The 19,488-nt window shown below is 42.3% G+C and overlaps 1 protein-coding gene across 6 annotated transcripts in view; it reads left to right on the forward strand.

The window, feature by feature from the left end:
- RALYL (RALY RNA binding protein like) overlaps positions 1 to 19,488 on the forward strand; it is a 2,307,036-nt gene that overhangs the window by 2,160,796 nt on the left and 126,752 nt on the right. For all 6 annotated transcript variants that reach the window (XM_069621283.1, XM_069621281.1, XM_069621285.1 and 3 more), the window contains one exon: positions 14,835 to 14,998. In XM_069621283.1, the coding sequence (XP_069477384.1) occupies positions 14,835 to 14,998 (164 nt within the window). The remainder of the gene's footprint in view (positions 1 to 14,834; positions 14,999 to 19,488) is intronic.

Below are 19,488 nucleotides of genomic sequence, written 5' to 3' on the forward strand. Positions count from 1 at the left end.
TCTTTCTCAAGGCATTGAAGTTGGGGTGGGGGCTCCCATTGGAATATATGTAGAAGAACCCTGAATAGGGCGTTGAGTAGATGCTGGATCTGGATCTGGGCCAGTGGTCCGTCAACGTCCGGGTGGACGCTGACGGACCACCAGCCCAGAAATCTGCTATCCAGCATCTACTCAACGCCCTACCCAGGGTTCTTCTACATATATTCCAATGGGAGCCCCCACCCCAACTTCAATGCAGAAGTAGAAGCAAATTCCAGAGTTTGGGTGCTGCATTGTAAAAGGCCCCATTCTCAACCTTCTTGAGTTTGCAGCGTGGAAGAGATAACACGTTCTGGTTGCTAGACCTAAGTACCCCAGGGTTGCCTTTGTCTAGGATTTGATCAAGCAGATATTTGGGCATTATGCCAAGTCTGCATTTATATACGATCATTAGTAATCTGAATTTAACACGAGCTTCGATCGGCAGCCAGTGTAAGGAGCGTCGGGCAGATGAGACGTGGCCATGTCGCGCCAGGCCCTTGACTACCCAGACAGCTGCGTTCTGGACTACTTGGAGTCTATTGGAATCAATTCTTCCCAATCCGATCAGGAGGCTACCGCAATAATCAATCTTTGCCCCAACTATGCCTCTTGCGATTGTCTCGGCGTTGGCCTGTGAGATAAAAGGTCTCAAATGGGTTCAAAGTTTTACGTAATAAGTGGAAGCAGAGATAACACTACTAATGTGGGCTCTCATGTTAAGAGACTGATCCAGGAAGACACCCAGTATTTTTAATTTAGGTAGGGGGGAAATGTCCACAAAGCCTAGCCTAAATGATTTATACATAGGGTCCAAATTGACAAGGTAGTTTGTATTACCCACAATCATGAGCTCGGTTTTGTTTTTGTTTAATGCAAGGTTGTTGGTCATGATCCAATTTTCTATAAGTGAGAAAATTCTGTTTAGCTCATGTTCATCCTGGGAATATACCCCAGAAAGTTGTACTAGGACCTGGGTATCATCGGCGTAGTTAGAGAATGAGATACCTTCTTCCTCTAGCATCTTAAAGAAGGGAGCAGTATAGATGTTATAAAGGCAGGGGGAGGTACTGGCACCCTGTGGAACCCCAAAAAGGACCGGCATTGGGTCCACTTCGAATTGCCCAATACAGACTCTACTTTGTCCTTCATGCGCCGGTGCTAAATCTCACCCCTAGACAGCGGCCATCTGACACTAGAAGTCGCTGGTGATTCCTAGTCCAAACTGCTTCCCATGCAAATGTACAGTGACTGCACATTCCATTGTCCCCTGTTGCCCACAGAGGGCATGAGCACCTCGGTGGGCATCCATACCTTTGCAGTAAACCTGAATGTGTTGAGGCATGGAGATTGGTCCACAACATCAGGACCTATTTGCCAGATACTACCAGCACAATCTGCCAAATGCATTGGGGAGAGGGAGGGTTTTCAATGCTGGCCAGCACCGCACATTACTGTTAACAGCAGAGATGTGTCAGGATTCCTCGTATGTGGTACGGCCTTTTTAGGAGGAGCATCTGCACACATGCAGGACCACCCCTTTCCTCCTCAGCCACATGCAGACAGTGACCGGAAGAGCCTGGTGAAATACCAGTTGCAGTATTGGTCTGGGTATTTCTCACAGCTAATCTCATGGCATTGAAGGTAGGCCCTAAGAAGGAAGCAAGCCATCTTAAGGTGTCCCAAGGGCCAGGCTAGAAGCACTGATAATAGACCCTCCAAGATCAAGGGAGAAGCATTGGTTTGTGAGTATCGTCACAGTGTCTTGCAGATAATAAACTGTAGAGGAAAGGCTCAACCTGACCGTTTAAACAGAGGGGATCTCATTAAAGTGTACTGAGGGCCCTACATACCTTCACTGATTCCAAACAGGCCCCTAACACACCAAATCCTTAGCAAAGGTGTTAGAACTTCTGAACTTCGCTTCCTTTTATTGAACCAATCATCAAGTGTACTTGCCCTATCTGCTTCAAGATGCTTCATCGCAGCTGCGTGAACTACTCTGCATATATTTCACACCGAGCAAGTTGAGCAAAAACATCTCTTTTACAATCAGGGACAGGATGGGTTAACTAAAGTGCCTAAAAAAAGTAGATCCACGCGCTAACCTCTACCAGGATGTAGCTCCAGGATGTCTATTCATGTTAAACTTGATTGAATCATTTATAATTTAAACTAAGTATGTCCATGCATGGCAATGCTATGCTAGAGTTAAAACACATGGTTTTCATGCTATAACTTCCATGTGGAAACCTGAGTACTGGTTTTCATCCCAAACATGTTTTGCATTTGATTGCGCAATAGAAAAGCAGCACTTTGCAACAAACCTCCTATTCTGGCTAAAGTGGCTATCAAATGTTCGTGTAACGCAAGAGAGTTCTATGGATGTACCTCAAGAGTGTTCATGGTGCGACACCGGAATAAGACCTCAGTTGAGCCCTAGAGCTGTAAATTCCCCCTGCCTCATAGAATACCCAAAGGAAATCCTCTTCAGTCTTCTTGATTCAAGCTCTCTGACCTAAGTAGCACATGGCTTGGCATTCATTTGCTTCCATTTGGAAAGGGACGGAGAGCAGACAGCGCTACATTTCCCAAGTGTCTTTGTAGGGCACACAATCCAGTGCCAAAAAGTAAGGCAGATAGCACCGATTTAGTGAAAGACATTCTCAGGGAATAATTATGCCTCCTCTCCTGGAGCACAGTAAGTTCAGACCATCTATTAACAAAAATAAAAAAATAGAACATGCTGTTTTACCACAAACAGATAGATAGACCCAAAGAGATATAGAGGGGCACATCGAAGGATGGGTAGACAGATGGCTAGACAGATGGATAGATAGACCCATTGACAGATAGCTAGATAGAGGAAGTGAGAGAGGCAGTATTTGAATCTTATATGGGAAAATTAAAAAATGCCTTCTTTGAGGTGTCAGAAATGAGAGGCGGACACAAAGTGGAAATATTCTCAACATTATCCATTTTATTAACAGAAAGGGGTTTGGATAAAGGCCTAACTTTCCCTATCCTATTGTAAATGTCCCTTCCTATGAAACTAAAACCAAAGCAGGCTGACCTTGTGTCCAAACTTAATCTGACCCTCACACTAACATGCACAAGCAAAAGGTGTCAATGTTTCAAAGTTCAACTCAACTGCAATGTCCAAAAACACAAGCATATAACTTCAACCACAACAATCCTTGTGTCTAAGGGTTGGTTCCCTTCCCCTGGATGATTTCAGGAAAACTGTTCACAATGTTTTGTGTGAAGACCAGTCTCTTAAAGGTAATAAAAATGTCTCTCTTATCTAATACTCTCCTCATGTTGGCAATACAACTGTTCCTTCCACAACACTGGTTGGAATACAGCAAAGAGGACATCTCCCCATGTCTTTCGAATGGCAAAACAAAATGTATTTTCCACAACACTGGTTGGCAAAGAAAAGTCTGTCCTTCTTTTCAGGATGGCTAAGCAAATGTCTTTTCTCCAAAGGTGATTCATGTGTGGCAAAAGGAAAGTCTTTTCAAAGTGTCTGGTTGACAAAATGTCTAAATGAAACAACAACTTAATAGGGCCAACTTTCTTTTCAACACACCAGTTTAAAGTGAGTTTCCCGGTATCCTGCCAGGAAACTTTTCAACTGAAAACTCTTGATATCATGGTTTACTATCTTGTTCAGAATATCCCCTTTTGGTTTACATAGACCCCCTGATGTACTCCCTTGCCAGGTATCGCTTTCCAAAAAGGTTTCACTACCTGATGCTGACCAGGTCTCTGTGCAACATTCACATTCCTCAACTGAAAACTCTTGGCATCCTGGTTAACATTCCTGCCAAGAATATCATATAATTGCACTTCTTCAATAGCTTTGTTGACTTCAGTTGTTATTTGTGCCAACTACCCCCATACTGACATCTCATATATAAGGGTTTGTTCAAGCTCTGTCAACCTATCTTTCAGTCTCTCTTGGCAGTGCTTGTTCCAAGTTTCCCCCAACTGACATTTCATGTCAGGAGAATTGTACAAGTCTTACTTCCTTGTTTCTCTCACAGTGTCTTTTGGCTTAGGCAGTGCTGGTTCCAGGTTTTCCCCAACTGACATCTCATATCAGCAGAATTGTACCATGTTTGCCTTCTCTTTTCAGTTCTATTAGGTTAGCATTCAAAAATACTTTGAAAACAGTTTTTATCGCATTTGCTCATCCCGGGGCCCCATACACTTCTAGACTGACTCACCAGTTCACTGTGTGGCTGCTGTGAGGGACTTACATGGCCTAGCTTCACCTTCTTGGAAGAGTATCGTTTGGTTCCCACGTCAGCCTGGAAGTCATTCGCTGCAAGAAGCATTGCAGCTCTCTGCTGGACCGCGTCTTCCTGGGGCCTGCTGCACACCGTTCACCTCAGCATCACAGGAGATCCTCTTCTCCGGTGCCGAACACTGCCACTCTGCTACTGGCAGACAGCTCCTCTTCTCCCCATGCCTCTTCTCCATGGGATTGCCTCTGCCACCAGTTTTGCCTCCCGCTCTGCGTACTCTGCAGCTTTTCTCCAGTCTCTTTCGTACCTCTTGCTGCAGGTTGTCCATGGGTTTAAATGTTCTGCGCAGCTAGTTAGGTTTCTGACAACTAGACTGAACATTAATCTTAGCATCACATTTCCTTCACATGGACTCCTGGCACCTCTTCTTTGTCAGAATACCTGAGGCTTTCTGCGACTTGGAGTCCCAGGAAGTTTCAACTGATTTGAAGTCACATTGTTTAACAGTTGCATTTAAAATACAATCACCATAAACATCAGATGTTTCTTTTGTTCTAGGTTCACCATCTACATATGAAGACTGAATAGGGTTTTGTTTAAACAAAGTGACTTTCAGAATTTCACAATTAATGTCTTCTGAATAATGACAGCAAGCCATCAAAAACAGAATTAAGGGATCTTCCTCACAAGAAAAAAAGTATACCGCCTCTCTTCTGTTGGAGTCACCACCCTCCCCTGGCAGCCATCTCCTCCCATGTCATCCACCCTCAGAATAGCACCCCCAGGGCCAGGATCAGGTAGTGGCAGCCTTCTCCTGGCCATATGGAAGGAGACTTTAGGCTGGAGATCAGTGAAGACTCTGCAGGGTTCATCACATTTCCCCTATAACGTTTGACCCCAAAGGCAATTAGATGGATACAGACCCTTTGAGAGACAGATGGCTAGATAGATAGATAGATAGATAGATAGATAGATAGATAGATAGATAGATAGATGGCTAGATAGCTAGATAGATAGATAGATAGATAGATAGATAGATAGATAGATAGATAGATAGATAGACAGACAGACAGACAGACAGACAGACAGACAGACAGACAGATAGATAGATAGATAGATAGATAGATAGATAGATAGATAGATAGATAGATAGATAGATAGGTAGATAGATAGATAGATAGATAGATAGATAGATAGATAGATAGATAGATAGATAGATAGATAGATAGATAGATAGATAGATAGATAGATAGATAGATAGATAGAACTTTATAAAGGAAAATGCAAAAAATTATTCCCGTATAACATTTGGGAATTTGACAAATGACTGATTGTGACTGATCCCATCAGGCATGCCAAATTTTGGAAAAATCCATTCACTGCTTGATATGTAGTAAGACGTTGAATAAACATATTGTCCTTTTATTATGACATGCATAATACTGTTGATGCATATGTCTGTTGGTAATGTGAAATATAAACATTTCTAAAAAACAGGCCATTCTGTGTCACCAAAAACAAATGCATGCACCACATGTGTGTAATGTGAAATACAAACACATCAATACATCTTAACACTCATCTACACATAGTACATTTGGTCTCAACGTGCAAACAAAGCCAAACCACAGAGGCTCGTAGGGAAATAGATATATAAGTACATAGGTAGATGAATAGACCAGCAGGTACTGAGAGCCACATACAGATACACGAAAACGCACATTAATAGATAGAAAGATAAATTGATCGGCACACATTGATAAATAGATAAACCCAAAGATAGATACATAGAAACATCTGTAGGTAGATATACCCAGGGGCAAGTGACTAGATAGAAAGACCTATAGATAGATGGAGAGCTGGAGAGATAGATAGAGACATAGAGGGATACATTGAACTATACATAGGGCACTGCACGCATGCTTTCCTCCTTTCCAAATTCTTAACCTATGGTTGGCTCTTCACCAACTTTGACAAGCAACCTGTTGTTGGTGATCAAATCAAGCATACCAGCAAAAAGGCTTAAGAAGGTAGAAAAAAGGGTACTTTTTACTTGCTTACAAAATAGGCAGGACTGTCGTACTTGATATCTATTAGTAATGTATTTAAACAGACGAATACACCTGTGCACATAAAAAAATATAACATTCTATCTCATCACGTGGTAGATAGATATCTACATAGGCCCATAGAAAGTTAGAGAGAGATGGGGAGGGATAGACTGACACCCATAGACAGGCAGATAGCTGGATGGAGAAATAGACAATAGAGAGTGAGAGAGAGAGAGAGGGGGAGAGGGGAGAGAGTAAGACAGAGAGAGAGAGAGAGAGAGAGAGAGAGAGAGAAAGAAAGAGAGATAGATTATACTGCCACACTAGCGGTAGTATAGTTAAGATTACATTGATCTTTATGTAGGGAAATGCAAAATTACTTTATCCTATACATTTATAACACCATGGATGGAGCGTCACCAAATGTGTCAAGCAACTCATTGTGACTGATGCTCCTATATGTGGACGACTCATTCATTCTTGCTTGGACACCCAACACCCTAAGAACTCAACTACAGGCAGCTGTGACATATTGCAAATTAAATCATGTAAAGATTAACATAGGTGAATCAAAAGTCATGGTCTTCAATAACATAAGGGAAACAAAGGCTAAGCTTCACGATGGAGGGTGAATCTATAGGGACTGTAGATTGTTTCACCTACTTAAGAGGGTCTATATCCTCAATCTATCTCGTAAAGCACAACATGAGTTTGCAACTAGGAAAGTGGCAGCTGCAGGGAGAGCCATCATCAAGCACATGCCTAAATACAGGGACACACTTGGAGCTGAAATTGAGATGGTCTTCTGAGGAAAGTTTGGTGGCAGAGTTGTGTAGGTTGCTGTGCTATGGAGTTTAGATAGAAACGCTGCTTGAATCGGCATATGTGAGCGGAAATCCTGGCAACAGCTTCTATATCTACCACAGAATTTCACTAATGCTGCCGTACATGCTGAGGTGGGCGTTCATAGGCAACAGAGGAGGGTGAGGGATTCATCAGCCAAGTACGCCCTCAAAAGAGCAACAACTCAGTCCAGAGACTTGGTGGGCATGGAATGAACATTACACCCGATCCTTTATCTCACGCATAAGAAGCTGCCGCTGCAGGATTTTACAGCTTTGGGCTTTGAAAATGTACTGGAGCCACGGTCATATCCCATGGTCGTCCATATGTCCCTCTTGACTGGGTTGAAAAACACACAGCTCGCAAGAGCAAGGTTGATCGAGGAGGGTGAGTTGGCACATCTGGGCCACCTATAGTGAGTGGACATAAATGAAGGGTGGTGGTCATGAACTTTGACTCGAAAACCTTGCAAACCATCAAATCAGACGCCTTTGTGCACTCTCTAGGACTCACACTCTACCATTGAGGAGCATCCTGAAATGATTAAATAGTACAGTTTGTGCCATGTGCATGATGTGTAACAGAGAAGATGAAAACCTATATCACTTGCTCCTCCCACGTCCAGCGTATGATTCCCTAAGGACCAGGTGCGTTACCCCCCTCTAAGGAATGAAGGCTTTGCAGATAACCAGAATGCAGCAGCGACTTTTATTTTAGGGGAGTCCGATGGGGGCACCACCTTCTCAACAGATAACCAGTAAAATCAGCGGCTGCTGATCTCTGGGCTCGCAGGCGTCTGTAAGCGACAACAGGCTGCGACTGATGAAGTTTAAACGCCCCTCTTTACTTCTACCCCGCCCTCCCTCGAGCATCATATAATCACCCCACTTGACTATTCGAATCATTAACATGGGCATGGTGGATTCTTTAAACTTGTCGTTCGGGTATTCTAGATACACCTTTGTATTTTGTTTTTAAGAGTATGGTATTTTTATAATGTCGTTGAATTTGTGTTTTTAACATTTTATCTTTTTCATGAGAGCCCAAGGTGCGTGAAAGTGTAATAAACAAATGACAGATGGCATTGTGACTGATTCGATCAAGCATGCCACATTTGGTCAAAATCCATGCACTGGTTGAAAAGTTGTAAAGAATTGAAAAAAAACGAATGTTTTCATTTTCTTATACTCCGACATAATCCACGAATTTATACCTACGCAGTGACCTAAAATAAATAATTTAAATAATTGGAATCCTTTTTTTCAGAATTCAGAATGCTGTCGATAATAATAAAGTGTAAAGATGCTGTAAACACCAAAGTTAAGGTTACTGCAAACACTCGAAGTAGTTCAAATATTCACAAAGTGTTTCAAACCACAAATAAAACATTAACTCACCCAACACCGCTACTTCACAAATTAAATATATTATTAATGAAAATAAAGTCTAAAAATGTTGGAAATACCAAAGTCAAGGATACTATAAGCAGTCAAGTAAATAAACTATTCGGAAATGTAGTCTCTGACGCTACAAATAAAAACATCTGGAGTATTCCACAAGTAAAGTGATTGTTGAGTTGAGGTCTCATTTGTAGTCTGAGAGACTACATGTTTATGGTTATTATTTTACATTGAGAGTTTATAGTATGTCCAATGTTTGTAGACTTTATTGGTATAGTCAGTTAGTAACCCTAACTGCTTTAAAACAATATGTTTTCACATTATGTTATAACAAGAAATTGCGCACGCAATCACACCGTCAAGAAAGAATTCTTAAAATTGGCATTCCGTTACTGTTCTCTGAGCCTTTGTACAGTCAGCAGGGTCAATGTGCTCATTTTTTACTTCCATTTGAAAGAGAACAAAGTACAGCAAAAACATGTTAACTTTTCCAATCCCAGTGTAACAGGAAGGAGACGGCTGGTGTGCCGTTTTCCTCCCACAGAAGACGTATAAACATGGACATGCACGCGGGCTCGCGCATACACCCACACACGTCCTTTTAGAAACATCTAGCGCGTGTAAGTGTTGTTGATTTCCAAAATCATCTTTACATTACGGTGTCTAATGATGGAACAGTTTCGTTTCACAAACAAAAGAGCTGCGCCGCCTTCTCCCACCTTTCACGAGGTGTGATTAAGTTCTCGGCTTTTAAAATGTCAGGAAGCAGGAAATTATGCTATTATTCAAGGTGCTTTGAGGTCTAAATGACTTGTTTTCTCATGCAAATGCAGGTACCAAGTGTACATAAAACGCTCCAACCTCGCAATCGTCTGCTTTATGCCACTAATCATTGCTTCACAAATAGACAGCCTGATATCATGTTCATTTTGGTGATTTCCTCTTGCCTTTCACTCGTGAAAAACAAAAGTCGCACATGCTCGCCAATCTCAGGTCTGGGATCATTACCACAGCACTTAAAGACAGGTGTCAGACACTTTGAAGTGACCATCAGAATGCAGGAAGTGCGCTAGAGAAATAGAAAGGACCTGCTTAGATTGTATTTATTTGGTAATGGTGGTATGGATTCACAAAGATTTGCAGTGGAGCAAATGAGGAGTTGTCGTGACACAAGAGCATTCTTGCTCTCTAATACCTGATTCACCAAGCTTAAAACTGGAGCAAACCCGGAGATGCCTGGAGCATCTCAGATTTACACTGGCTCCCTAATACTTGATTCACCAAGCTTAAAACTGGAGCAAACCCGGACATGCCTGGAGCATCTCAGATTTGCACTTGTTCCCTTGTCAAATGAGAAAGTATATCGTGCCTCCTATTGCAATGAATATATGTATATTGGCCTACACCAAGTTTCTAACAAGTCGCTTCCGAAGAAATCTGTGTTGCAAGGTACTGACCTTAAAATCAATGTAAGCCGCCATTTTAGGTCAATCCGCCATTTTAGGTTCGCTTTGTAAAGTCACCCTGGGATTTAAAATGGTGGACGATGTCATTCCGAAATACAACATGGCTGTCTTGACCTCTGTATGTAGCTGATATGTAACGTGCCTGCAGGCCACTTGTTGAGGTCGTGAACTGAGACCTTGTCCTTCATTGACCTGTGTGTAAAGGATTACTCGTGCAATGAAACTAATCCATGAGCATATGCTAAGAACAATGTATTCAAATACTGAACGTAGAACACTTGTTTAACTACATTGTATTAATGTTTGAGAAGACCTGCATGGGAAATCCCAGAATACACAGTTGCCGTATAGGCTTGTTGATATATGTATTAAAAGCAAACCAGTTACATGTGGATGTGCGAAACTCAGCATGAACCCTAGATCGGTGATGTATTAGCGGAATATTAACCCGAAGTAGGGCTGGACATCGTGCTCACGAAGAGTATAAAAGACCAATGCATTCTAATGTACAGCGTCTCTCACTGAACACACTGAACCACGCTGGAGTTCGTTGTGTTGCACTGAGGGCCGATAGCTATCTGATTTTGCTCTGTTCTTCGTAACTGGATTCAGTATAAAATAAAGTACTTTGTATGTTCCTTTGTAACCCGTGTTCGGTGTATTTCCTTTTGGGGTACTCAGCCTCGATATTTTGATTTTGTTTTCACACCCTAAAATCCGATTCACCAAGCCTAAAACTTGAGAAACCTGATTCACAAAGCATGCAACTGGAGCAAATCTGAAGATGCCTGGAACATCTTTTAAGTGCTGTTTCACCAAGATTTGCTCAAGGACTTTTCCAGATTTGCTACGGATTCAGGCATTGTAAAGGGGGCATAAGCTAGGAGGTGCACAACTGAAATGATCACGGGTATCTCCTCATTTGCTTCAGTGCAGATCTTTGTGAATAAGGCCCTTAATGCACCTAATGACAATTGTACTTATCATGCAAAACGGATACAGACAGGTTGTTGCAAGTAATAATAAAGCATACTTAGAGATGCTGAGAAAGCACGCAGAGATACAAGCGTCCTCGGTATGACTATGGAGGTGACTGAAAAGACACACAGTAACCGTATTACCGCCTGTTTTTCAAGTTTGCATGATTACATGTTTGTAAACTCAGAAGGGCTAAAACGTTGTGCATGGTGTTATTATCTACAAAAAAGCAGGGAAACGGTGCCAACAGTATAACCACCCATGGCAATACCTCAATTACCAATGAATTCTAATGGAGAATAACAATAATCAATAATCTGGCCTAGATGCGATTGATACTACAAATGCTAATGGTATTAGCCGTAATAATTCCACCAGACTCATTTTATTTATTTATTTAGAAATGTGTAAGCTTAAGTACACTAGAATTTGAAATCTATCTTGGTAATACTAATAATTTAGCATTTATATAGCACTATGAATTCTCAGGTATCTGAGCACTGCTTATTATTACCCACGGTGTGTGGTGCTAATTTATCGACCTCGGAAGGATGGAAGGCTGAGTTTGGTCCTGCTGGGATTCAAACCTGCATCAGCAGACTCTGCACAGATGTCAAAGCGAGCGCTCTACTCGCTGTGCTATCTGACCAGCTGGTAGGGTGGATTTCACAATGTAGGTGATGCTTTTGCTGCAACATCATGAGTTTGAGGAATCTGGTGTTGCGTGGGCACATTATGATAAATCATACACAGGTGTACGTAGGTGCAGGTGAAGTAACCTTTGGTAGGGATAAAGGAGGAGAATTCCAGGTTAACTGGAGGCTCATTGTTTCTAAGACTCGAACTCAGGTTGCATACACATTGGGGAATAGAGAATCTCGCTATGACCAGGAAGGCAGCCAATGTAAACTGATGCATCCAGTATCAGTAAAAACTCCTTCCTCAGGAATAGCCTTGAAGTAGTGGCAGCACGACTGGAGTGTAAAGAAAAGAAGAAAGCGTTTACCAATAAAAATGGAGAATCCCTACGAAGAGCTGTTAAAAACAACAAAAACAACAACTCTTAAGACATTCTGGGAGTAAGTCAATAGGGGTTAGAAGGGTCATTGTGTATTTCAAGAGGCTTGCATTTCTGAGTCAATTTGCTATCAATGTTTTGGGAAATTATATTACAAAAAAAGAGATTTGAAAGAAGTAGGACCTGATACTTCATTGATATTGACTGGAAGGGAGTATCTGATGTTTTCGACAGAATAAGTGCAATCTGCAATACAAACACAACAAACTGGAAAAGCCCCTGGCCCAGAAGGAATACTAGTGGATATGTTTACTAATAAGAGACAATCTAGGCCCCTTATTAAACAAAATTGTTTAATGCTTTCGATTGGGTGAGCTTTAGTAGTATTTTTATCTAATCTACAGGTTGGATTTCAGAAGGGAATTACTACTATTGATGAGAGTTTTCGTTTTTTTATTGATTGTGATTTCTTTTAATTCTTAGCCCACTAGACTACTTTTGATTCAGTCCTGATGCAGCCTCCATGGCCTGTACTGCCAGAACTGATTGTCCCACTTGCACTTTTGAGGGCATTCATGATGATTTTATATATGGACAATATTGCAACTGTTTTCTGTGGTTTAGGGGGTGAGAGAGTCATGGCTTTCTATGATGAGAAGGGGTTCGGACAGAGATGCATTTTGGCCCTTGCCTTGTTTAACCTATCTCTAAATGACCTTGCTGCAAAATATTCAGACCTAGAAGCTGACAGAGTATTTGCCAACATTGCAATCTTAGTATCAAATATGCCATACGATTTGAAAAAACAGCTGCCGTTTTTGTAGATGTGTGCCCTGTAAAGGGTCTTGAAATACATTTTCCAAAGACAAGAACAAGAACAGGACCAAGTCAGTTACTCAAATATGATCTTAATTAAGAAGTCTGATGCAGTTTTAAAGTTGGCACAAGATCAAGGGGTGAAATGGTTAAACCTGCACTGAAAGTGTTCAGCGCGAAATCTAGACAGCACGCGCATATGGTGTTGAGATCTGGGGCTACATGAAATATAATTTACTGACTAAAAATGATGACAACTTTTTTAAAGCAGTTATTAGGACTTCCTTTGACAACTTCAAAAATGGCTGTCCTCTTCAAATTGGGCCGGCCCTCTATTGAGCCATTAGTTTGTTTGACACCTGTCCAATGTTGAATAAAGTTGTCCATTAATAGGGAAGTCATGAATATCGTGCTTAATCAAACTGGATCTTTATCTGTGCCAATGTTTAGACCATTGAGGAATATTCTCCAAGGTATTGGAGTGCCCAAAATGTGGGCAAATCCCCTGGAAATAATTGCGATAACTGCTTAAATATTTATCTTGTAACCAGAAAAAACTTTTTTTAAATTATTGTTCAAATAGTGATCTTTTTTCTAGTTATTTCTCAATTAAAAGCACTATTGGTTTTGAGCGGTGTTTACACCTGGTAAAAACCCTTATAGCACAGTCCTTGTTCTGAAACTGTGTCTGAGCTTTTTGCCTTTTTTGTAGTCTTATGAAATAATTGAACTAACTTTTTCTGATTTATGTCCTGCATGCAAGATATGCAGTGATAGCGACGAACAGGATTTAATCTTGTGCCCGGCCCTTAAAGACATTCACAGAAGCTGTTTAATACCATGAATTTTCAACTTCACACCTGCTTTGTAACACGGTAGATCCCTGGTTTTGAATAGTAGCATGCCATTTATTTACTTGGGGTTGGACTAGGTTGTTGTGCTGATTTCATTTCTGAAGTGACATTTGCCTTTCTTTTTATGCTTCATGATTGTTTAAACTATTTGAAGTTTTTGTAATATGTGGACATTGTATTTTGTATTGTGCTTTTATGATAGTTGTTGAATGGCTGGCTCATTGACTGGAGGATCAAGCGTGTGAAGGTCACTACATTAGATATTTTCTTTGAGGAGCTGGCATTTCACTTCTATTTTAAATTGAGGTTGTGTTATGTTTTGAGAGGTGAAAGAAGATTGCTCCTGAGTTATTGCTAGAAAAGCTAGGGACCTTCCTCCGTGTGTCAGACCTTTTAAGCTGGGTACTGCGATGTCGTTACCTTGTGATGATCTCAATGGATGTGTTGCCACATATGAGGAGGCGGTTATTGGGTGTTGCAGGAGAACGAGGTGTCTAAAGGGCATTACAAAGAGTGATAATGGGTGAGTACCAGCACATGTCGAAGGGGGTGAAAGAGAGTGGCAACTTATTCCAGAGCAAGGAAGCTTGCACTGAGAATCTTCTGTTGGCTCTTCCTCTAAGTACCAGATCCATGTATTGCGTAATTAATGCATAAATATGTGTGTGCTTTAGTATCGAAGGACTCCAGAGGGATTACTATAGAAACTGAAATGGTGATCTTAGTTAAGACTTTAGCCCATCAAGTGGCATTGACAGTAGTACCACAAGCAGTGCTCACACTTTATCTTAGATTCAATGGTTGCAAACATGGATGAGCGCTGAGTAGTTTTCCAAAATAATAAATGCATTGGTTTAGTCTTACCACCAATGTGTGCAAAGAGAGCGTGTCAGGCTTGTTAACAACCCCTACACTCAGTGTTGAAGTTTCTGTCACTGCGCCGAAATGCGATGTGAACATAACCTGCCAAATATCCTTACACTGTCTCGAGACGCAGCTGTCAGCAGAATGTTTTCTATGTCATCCCAAGATGTTTGACTAGTCAGCATCTGCACATTGGTCCAGAGTCATCTGCTTGCTACACACAGGGATTAAGGATGTAGCCTGTAGTAAAACTGTTTGCTCCTTTTTTTCTAGGTTGTTTGAGTATCATGGGCGCGTGCCTCCGCCCCTTCGAGCAGTGATACCGCTGAAGCGCCCCCGTGTCTCCGTACCGCTCACTCGTAGGGCAAAGGCCCTCTTTGCTCTCAAAGGAGGATCGAGATCAACCTCAAGCGGGACCTCTTCTTCGGGATCCAAATGTGAGTACATTTCTTCCATTTGACTGACTATCTCTGGAAAATAAAAGTAGTGATAAACTTAATTGGCATCAGGGGAGAACCCTGGGCCAATCCGAATGTGCAGGGCGCTGGTGTGAAGGTCCAGTGACAGTCTTCTTTCTCCGACATTCTCTGCCCCTCCCTCAGCTATGCCATTTTCTTTCCCTGTGCACCTGGGCCACCGTTCCTTCCTCACAACTCTTTGCCCACAGTCCACCCGGACCACCCATTCACTCTGCTTCCTCCTCCACCTTCCTGATTCCACGCCACCGCGACCCGTGCAAAACATAGAAAAGGGACAATGCCGGCCTACGTTGCCAGTGACCATTTTCAGTTGGCATATTTTTTTTTGTTATGGGAATCGGGAACCCGCCAGTTGCGTTGTGCATTTTCCCTTAAAAAACCTATTGGCACCATGGGAGAATCTCTCCTCGAACGGTATACGTGGGCCTTGCTGCTCTCAGACCTACCTGACCGTTAAGCCCCTGTATGCCCCGAGTAGGGAGTTTATGCCACATTATGTGTAGATGGTCTGATAGCACAGCAAGTAGAGCGCTAGCTTGAGCCTGCAGAGCCTGGTGATGCAGTTTCGAATCCCGGCAGGGCCAATCTCTGCCTTTAATTTACACACAGTGGGTAATAATAAGCAGTGCTCAGATACCTGTGCTATATAAATGCTAAATTATTATGGAGTTTGATAGTAGTCTTTGACACCCCAGAAAACAGCGCTACATGCACGAATGTTGCAAACCTCGGTTTTCTTTCTAGTATACATTTCGATTGTTTCTATTTTTTTCTTACATATAGTGCCATTATAGCGTGAATGGCGGTGGTGCACTGTAAAGAATGTTGCCTTTAGATACACTCTACAGCCATTGTGAACATGCTTTTAAGATATTCGCCAACACAAAAGAAGTAATTTAATTCTATTTAAGGGACAAAAAGGATTGTATAAAGTATTAAAGACTTTTATGAAGGGCTTGAATAGAGGAGCGATAGCAGCACATTGTGTTCCCGCTGGGAAAATGGTATCAAGGATTTTAGTTTCACAGATAACCTGTGAAAATAACACCTCCCGGCCAACGAGGCTTCCCATTATTTTGGCTGGATACGATAGAATAAAGTGTTTTCAATTCAGCCCATCAAAGGAAGGCAGATCTGTCTCTGCATATTATAGTGTGAAAAGCTTTTTTTCAGAACCGTGGCTTTCAACTTCCCGATTGCTGAGAAGGACTTTATTTCGTATCCCGGCTTTATTGGCTCCAATATAACCACAGCATTGTTCTTGGTTTTTAGCAGTTGCTGCTAAATTATCAGTGTCATATGTTGGCAAGCATATATACAACAGAATATTCATGGATCACACTTGCAGCGGGCCAGTCTCAGAGATAGCAGTGTCAGTTGTGGGCACTAATTTAGGTTTGTTTGTTTGTTTATTAATTTGTAAGGTGCACCGGACCCTTAGGTAACTGGGCACAACAGAGTACAGGTTACAAGGATACTTCAAGCTTAGTTACATAGTAAGGAGGTATACATACAAACATTAGATATACATTTAGACAAATCTGGTACAGAATGTACATATATAGATACATAGGGCTGGATACAAGCAGGTGAGGATAAACGGTAAGGTAGTGGGCAAACAGCCAGGAGGGGTTCAAAGTCTAACTAGTGCGTAGTACATCGGTAAGTCAAGGAGGTCATTGGACCGTAGCCATTTGAGAATGTTTCGACCTAAAGCTGTAATAGGATTGATTGATTCTGAGGTCGAATGGGAGTGCGTTCCAATACTGGGCCGCTTTGACTGGGAAGCTGCTTCCGCCTATTTTTTTTTAGCCTGAATCTAGGTATCTGTAGGCAGTGGGAGTTGGCAGCTCTGGGGGGGCGGGTCGATGTTCTTCTGATTAATCTCTCCGCAAGGTAGGGGGAGCTGCATTATTAAGGCACTTAAAAGTTAGCTAGGCTGTTTTAAGTGAAATCCTGTCGCTGATTTTTAGCCAGTGGTGTTCTCTTCTCAAATTAGATATGTGCTCTCTAGTGGGTAAATTCAGGGCCATTCTAAGGGCGTTATTTTGCAATATCTGAATTTTGTTGGTAATGTTTTTGTTAGCTCCCAGGTACAGGGCATTGCAGTAGTCTAGTGTATAGAGTATTAGAGCGTTGGCGAGGATAATACAACTGGCTTGTGTTAGGAAAGCTCGGCATGCCCTAATAGGTTTGCAGGTATAGGTGGCAGAGGATGCTAGAGAGTTTACCTGTTTCTTCAGTGTCAAGGAGGAGTCAAGGTAAAAGCCTAGCATTTTCACTTCTTTGGCTACTGTAATTATGTTACCATCAATGTTGAACGCAGAGTAGTTAGGGTTGAGTTTTTTTAGGTTGGCAATGGAGCCGAGGAGCAGGATCTCTGATTTGTCGTCATTCAGGCAGAGGCCATGGATTGCCATCCATGCATGAATGAGGAGGTATATTTCATTTACCAAGGCTGTATCAGAGACAAAGTTGCCCGAAAGGGGAATGAGGATCTGGGTGTCATCTGCATAATTAGTGTAGGTGACACCCAGTCTGTCCAATTTGTCAAATAAGGGCTTGGTAAATATGTTATACATAGTTGGCGACACACAAGAACCTTGGGGAACACTGCATGCAGTTTTGATAGGGTCCGCTGATGCCGATGTGGAGAAAATTCTCATTGTTCTATTGTCCAGAAATGACCGGACCCAGGCTATAGTTTCACTTGAGAAGTGGGCAGCCGATGCCAGGTGTTCACACAAGACTGCGTGATCTACCAGGTCAAAGGCCGCCGACAGGTCAAGGAGGAGCAGAATGGCAGTGTTTCTCTTGTCGTTGAGCTCATCAATTTGTGTCTTTAGATCAATTAGGGCCGTCTCTGTGCCATGTTGTGGTCGAAACCCAGATTGGCAGGAGCCTAGGAGCTGGTTAGTTTCAAGATAATGCTAGATTTGTAGGTAGGCTACTCTATCAATTATCTTGAGAAGGAAGGGTACCGTGGTAATAGGCCTGTAGTTAGTGGGGATAGCGGCGTCTAGAGTTTGTTTCTTAAAGAGAGGTCAAATCCATGACTCTTTTAAGTTACTTGGGACGGTGTTGGTAGAAAAGGATGCATTGATTAGTTTAGTGATAAAGGGGGCTAGGTCCCTTGCAGCATCCTTGATAAGTTGGGCAGGGCAATTATCACTCTTGCAGTTGGAGGGCTTCAGGGATGCGATACTTTTTTCAGTTTCCTAGATGGATACTTTGGTGAATTTGAATTGGGCTAGGCCTGGCATATCTTTAGTAGGGCTAGTGGGAAGTGTCTCGCTAGGGGACAAGGAGGCTTTTGTATTGGCAATTTTAATTTGAAGTGTTGTTATTTTATTAGCTAGGGCATTCTGGATGCTGGTGCACCATTGTTTGTCTTTAGGTATGTTTTCAGGGGGAGGTATAGGGATTCCAATGCCCTAAGGTCTAAGGTGGTTTTATTCAAAAGATGAGACTAGTCTTAAGGGTGTCCGGCAATGACCCTTCAGTAAGGGAGGCATTATTGAGCACACCAGTTGTTTAATGATATATGCTGGGATGATATCATCAGAGTAGGGGGTAGGTTTGAGGGAGGCGGGCATGTTTTTGAGATCCAGTGTTGAGAGAATAGAGAATTTGGTCCAGGGGGGCAGTCTGCATGCTGGGATGCAGGAGGGGGCCAATGCTGGGAGAGGTTGATTCAGTTATCTGTCTGATTTTGTCTATTTCTTTCAATGAAAAAAGTTGATTCTGTCAAATGTTTCCTGAGTTGCTGGCACATTGGGGTCAGGTGAGAGTTTGGTACAATGCTTTGACACTTCAAAGAGAACTTTGCTCCTGTTAGAAGGTGCTGTGATAGTGGAGTAGTAAGCAGCTTTGGCTTGCTGATCAGAATCCTATGGTTGGCAAATAAACATTTGATGTTTGTTAGATCTCCAGGGTTATGGTTTCTGCACCCCCGTTTCTCTGTGCTATGGCTGAGCATTTGTTGGATTCAAGCTCAGGGTTATACCAAGGGGCAGATGGTTTGGTCTTAGCAAAGCTGGTTTGTAGGGGGGGTGGAATAAGAACTCACCAGTGTCATAGCAGAGTTGTTGAATCATTCTAGGAGGACTGAGGCATTCGCTTCGGTCGGAAAGTCTGCATAGTTTGCTTCTAGCTCATTGACCAGGAAGGGTTTGAATGAGCAGTGCTGTCTGAGGGTGCGTTTAACCTGACCTACATGGGCCACGGTTGCGTGGGTCATTGGCAATGGGATGGTGGCTTGGTCAGGCCAGTTGAGTGGGAAAGGGTCTGCACAAGAAACGAGAGAGGATGATGTCAGGACTAGGTGCTGCCTTGCGTCAGGGAGAGCACAATTTACTTAAGGCCCATGGATCTGTTAATTGCAAAAAATGTGTGATTCGAGTGTGGTTGTCTGTGTGAGGATCGGGGATGTTAAAAAGTCAGAGAAA

The sequence above is a fragment of the Ambystoma mexicanum genome, chromosome 5q (assembly GCF_040938575.1).
Source record: "Ambystoma mexicanum isolate Mex_15411 chromosome 5q, UKY_AmexF1_1, whole genome shotgun sequence".
In the NCBI taxonomy this organism is placed as follows: Eukaryota; Metazoa; Chordata; class Amphibia; order Caudata; family Ambystomatidae; genus Ambystoma; species Ambystoma mexicanum.